Source organism: Sinocyclocheilus rhinocerous, unplaced genomic scaffold (assembly GCF_001515625.1).
Source record: "Sinocyclocheilus rhinocerous isolate Xijiao unplaced genomic scaffold, SAMN03320098_v1.1 scaffold1569, whole genome shotgun sequence".
Taxonomy (NCBI): domain Eukaryota; kingdom Metazoa; phylum Chordata; class Actinopteri; order Cypriniformes; family Cyprinidae; genus Sinocyclocheilus; species Sinocyclocheilus rhinocerous.
The window spans coordinates 37,401-42,445 of record NW_015663506.1 but is presented as its reverse complement, the minus strand read 5'-3'; the positions used below and the strand labels follow the sequence as shown (position 1 = coordinate 42,445).

General features: G+C 35.9%; 1 protein-coding gene across 2 annotated transcripts in view; it reads right to left on the bottom strand.

The window, feature by feature from the left end:
- LOC107728931 (tissue factor pathway inhibitor-like) overlaps positions 1 to 5,045 on the bottom strand; it is a 24,909-nt gene that overhangs the window by 3,264 nt on the left and 16,600 nt on the right. For both annotated transcript variants that reach the window (XM_016539267.1, XM_016539266.1), the window contains exons 3-5: positions 2,258 to 2,428; positions 921 to 1,007; positions 612 to 680 (exon numbers count right to left, since the gene is read on the bottom strand). In XM_016539267.1, the coding sequence (XP_016394753.1) occupies positions 612 to 680; positions 921 to 1,007; positions 2,258 to 2,428 (327 nt within the window). The remainder of the gene's footprint in view (positions 1 to 611; positions 681 to 920; positions 1,008 to 2,257; positions 2,429 to 5,045) is intronic.

Sequence of the window (5,045 nt, the reverse complement as noted above, 5' to 3'; positions counted from 1 at the left end):
ATATATTTATCTGTAATATAAATAATATAAATATAAATATATACATGTAAATACATGTAAATATTTGAAAAATATATACCGTGTGTGTGTATTTATATATACATAATAAATATACACAGTACACACACATATATTATGTAAACAAAAACTTTTATTTTGGATGCGATTAATCGTTTGACAACACTAGTTAAAACATAAAACAAGCAAGACAAACCATAAAGCAGTAAAACAATAAAAACATAGATAAAATCCAATTAGAATGAAGAAGAGGTCATTTAACACAACAAAATATACTTGCAATTACAAAAGCTGATATTCAGTTTTTTATGTTTCAAAACTGAGTATTATTACAAAATCACATATTTGACTCGGATTTCTGTGCTATCTGTGTGCCAGACAAGGATGTCATGTGCCCTGGGGCTGTGGAGCAGAGAGCAGCTCTTAACTGTCAAAATAAGCAGGAGGAGGCAGAAAAAATGGCTGCTACGCTGCCCTCTGGACTCAGAAAAACAGACTGTCTGACACGAAGGCACAGCTGTCTAGAACCCTCTGCCTGTGTGTGTGTGTGTGTGTGTGTGTTTGTACACGTGTGTGAGATGTGTGACTCTCACCTGCTTCCTGTGCAGATGGTTGGGACATTCTCTGCCGTGGCAAATGCGATGCATTCAAAGGAGCTTCAACTAAAAATGACCAAATACACAAACAACAAATATAATTCATATAAAAGGTATTAATGGTATTTCCATAAAACATTTGTTTTTGTGTGATTCTGCACGTGTTTAAAGGTCCAACAAAAATCCAAACAAACAAAATAGCTTAGCACACCTTAGATCACACCTACAGATCACTGCAAAAATATCCAGCACAAATAAAAAGGTTTTCTGATACTATCAACAAGCAGGATGTGTGACTCATCTCACCATGTTTGATGAGAGGTTCTGTTTTGGGTTTGGCTTCTTCTTCCTCTGGCTTTAATGGAGCATTTTGTTCCATGTGGTTTGAGGCAGCTAAAAAGAGGAAAGAAAATGAAAAATGAGATCATCTTTGTTGTCCTGTTGTTACAGGAGAGTCCTTTTCTCTCAGGTAGCACTATTAGTACTATTAACATGTTTCCTGTCTGTCTGGTTTTCCAAGTTTAATACTTGGAATAACCCCCTTTTTTCCCCAGTCATGTCCTGGCTGGGATTTCTAAATTGCCTAAAATGTAGTTTGACCGATAGCATGTGTGATAAGGTGGGATCTGCAGGGAACGGTCAAAGCTATGCAAATTTGTGTGAATATAATGTATGAGGATGGTAGAGAGCACATCGATATAAAAACCTAGGCAATCTAGAAATACCAGCCAAGACATGTCCATGAAAAAGAGGACATATGGTCACCCTAAGTACTAATGTATTCAAACACATGCTTAAAAACAAGTAACTATTTAGCACTTGACACCATTTAAACATTATTTGCACTTCTTTTAATGTATTTTACATTTGACATGACTCTTCCTTAGTTTTAATTTTGGCTATATTTTTGTATATTTCATTTTAGTTTAGTAGTCACTCATTTCAATTGAAAAAAAAATAGTGTAGAAACAATTTTCACTCAGAAACCGCAAGTAATTAAATGTGAAATTTTGAAGAAAAACGAATTATATAATTTTACAATCATCTTTATGCAATTTTATAACAAATTTTAATAGGCCTATATATCTCTGTAGCATCTATGGTACTGTATGTGGAATAGTCATCTACAACTATAGTTTTAGTCAAGGGTTTTGTGTTTGCCAATTTTTTTGTTGTTGTTTTCACCTTCTCTCTGACCTTTAACAGGCTGCTGTCCCTTTAAGACATCTGTGTAAATGCCCTCTTCACATGTGAAATTGGATACAGTGCTGCTTTAACACATACAAGCTGTCTGTTTGCTGTTGGGTCCAGTATAGTTTTAACCGCCTTATCCTTCAAGGATAATTTGATTCCTAATGATATGACCCCTTTAGCACTAAATGCACTGAGAAATTTTCTACATTTGCAGTTCTGCAATGACTCTGGCTGTTCAAATTACTGCTAAAAAACAGAATGTGGACTGAATTACAATAGGCTGAATTAAAAGTGCTAATTGCACTATGGAATGAAGGTTATTGAGATCAGAATACAAAAGGGCTGTAACCTTTGTCATGCAGATGACTTTAATCACAGGGCTTGTACAAAAACAATATGTCATTATTGAAAATTGCAGAGAAGAGAAATGTTATGTTGCTGGTACATACGTAGACATCTCTCATGGCATTCTTTTATGGTCTTGAAGTTGTTGGCATTCCCAAAGCAGCCGCCATAAAAGAATCGCTTGCATTCCTGGCTCTTGTAATCAAAATAATAACGAGGCACCAGTCCTCGACACGGCCCCGGCTCATCCTCCAGATGGCATGGACTCTTATCCTCTACAAAAACAAGGAAAAAGATGGGGCAGACCATAAATCGTGTAATTCGTTATTTAAAGCTTCTTTTTCATCAACTGTAAACATGAACATAAATTAAAAGTGTTAGTAGTGATTTTTTTTTTCATGCTTTGAAATATCATATATAGGGTAGTTTTTCAGCAAATTTTCCATCTTGGGGTGAACTATTACTTTAATTTTACAGCTCAGGGTAAGGATTTACAGCACTTTTTTGTACACCATTTTTATGCAAGAATTACAACTAGACAAATATTGGAATTGAATACTAAAGCAGCGGCTTTCAGCAGAACTAGCTCTACCGTCCGTCCCCTTAGCAAACACACTGGCCATAAGCCACAGACAGGCTGGAGTGATTGATATATTCCAGCACCATCTATAGCACATGCCCTGTTGATAAATTAATGGCTGGATTCCAAAGTTCCACAGATTAAAAAAATCACTTAATTTCCTGCCACGGTTTTGCCCTGTAAAGCAGAATTTATTTATGGCCATTGCTAATTAAAATATTTCACTTAAGTGGTCATTCATCATGGAGAAAGGCAGCTTTGATCCAATCAGCTGGGAGAAATCATCAGGGTATTATTTTGTTTTTCTCTCTTCTTTCGGATAAATCGGATTTAGGAGGAACAATGGGTCGCACTAACCTGATCATAAATGTCACAAAGTGACCATACAGATTAAAGCCGGTTGCTGCTTTTGGATATAAGTCAGTGTTAATTGTCGTCTCACTTACTGCTTGAAAGTGATTAAAATGCGATTATGGTCAGGACAAAAATTCAGAGTAAGCAGAAAATAAAACTGCTTTTGGTCCATACAACGAAAGTCAATAAGACCAAAAACAACACTGAAGCTCACCAACTTTAACTAACATAACAACATATATTTTTTTTTCTTCAAAATAGCTCAAAATAAATAATGACATAAAGGTGTAGTTCACTCTAAAATACAATATAACAATATTTTAATCAGATTTTATTTGCTGGTTTATCCCAGTGATAAGAAAATAGCATATTTTCTTAGCGATAGACGCTATTTACACTAAGTGAAAATAGCAGTATTTTTTTGTGATATGCTATTTACACTAAGTGCAAATAGCAGGATATTCTGCTAATTAATTTTGCAAATAGTGTCAATTATCTGCACCTCAGCATTGTAATACATTAAAACAGTGTGCAATAATAACTTATTGAGTGTAAATTTTAATTTTAATTCAAATTATTAAATGGATGCCACCTTATTGGGATAAAAGCCCTCCCTACACCTAACCCTACCCGATACTTTATTTTCAACTTTTTTATAATTTCCTTCATTTTTATTAAAAATAAATGCTTTTCTGATGTGATTTGAAATTTGAAAAGGGAGAAAAAAAGTTCGCCAAAAGGCAGATTCGAACCCAGGTCGATCGCGTCAAAAGAAGTATGACACACGCTTTACCATCTACGTCACTGAATCCTACGATTAAAGACCGTCTTTTGTAATGTTGACTATCCCAATCACACGTTGGTGGGTGGAGTTAGTGTTAATAGCCTCTGCCAACAAGGCGGGCTATTTGCACTTAGTGTATATAGACACTCAGATTTTTTTTTATTCCCAACAGTTAAACAGTTGCCCACAGAAAAAAACAAAAAAAGCACCCCCACTTCCTGCACCTATGTTAGATACTGTGTTCTGATACTCTACGTCCCAGACAGTCGTCCTGACCGAGAGCGGTAGACGAATGCTAATTAAGCTTAGCAAATGACCACTCACATACAGCATTGATCAAAAGTTCACATTCACAAGGACAATTAATAAACGGAATTAAATTAACTGAATTAAAATGCTACAAATTAATTATGCAGTTTTAAATGTTCGTAGTCAATATACTTCGACTTCTAGCAGAAGTGTAGATGGGATGCATCTAGAACACTTATCAAAATGAATAATTCAAAACTGCTGTTCTCCTGAACAGCCTCTTGGGTAATTTTTAGGAAAGGAGATTGTCTTGATGCCAGGCTAGTGTCTCTCATTCCATGTATCATTTACTCACAAGGACATGACTTATGCGCAATAAGTGCTCATTAAAAAAGATGGCAGCAAGACAGCTACTTTCAAGCAGGTTCTGCGCCAGCTGAGCAACTCCCATTGAGATGAATGTAAATGCTATATGGATAGCACTCACAACACATAATACACCTCATTGACTCAAACAAACAAATTGCAATTCCATCTATCGCCAGCAGAGGCACAAAATACACATATCACCAATGGGACACATCTCAAAACACATATCAAAATGTAAAACAAAATATTTCTTAAAGGGGTCATATGATGCGATTTCAAGTTTTCCTTTCTCTTTGGAGTGTTACAAGCTCTTGGTGCATAAAGAAGATCTGTAAAGTTGCAAAGACTAAAGTCTCAAATCCAAAGAGATATTCTTTATAAAAGTTAAGAGTCAACCACGCCTACCTAAAACAGCGTATTCTAACACGCCCCCACATGTCTACATCACGATGTGGAAATATTAGCATAATGCCGCCCAAACGTGCACGCAAAGAAAGAAGGCGTGGTTTCAGGAACAGCAGCAGTGTTGATGCAGCCATGTCAGGGAGACACTGTG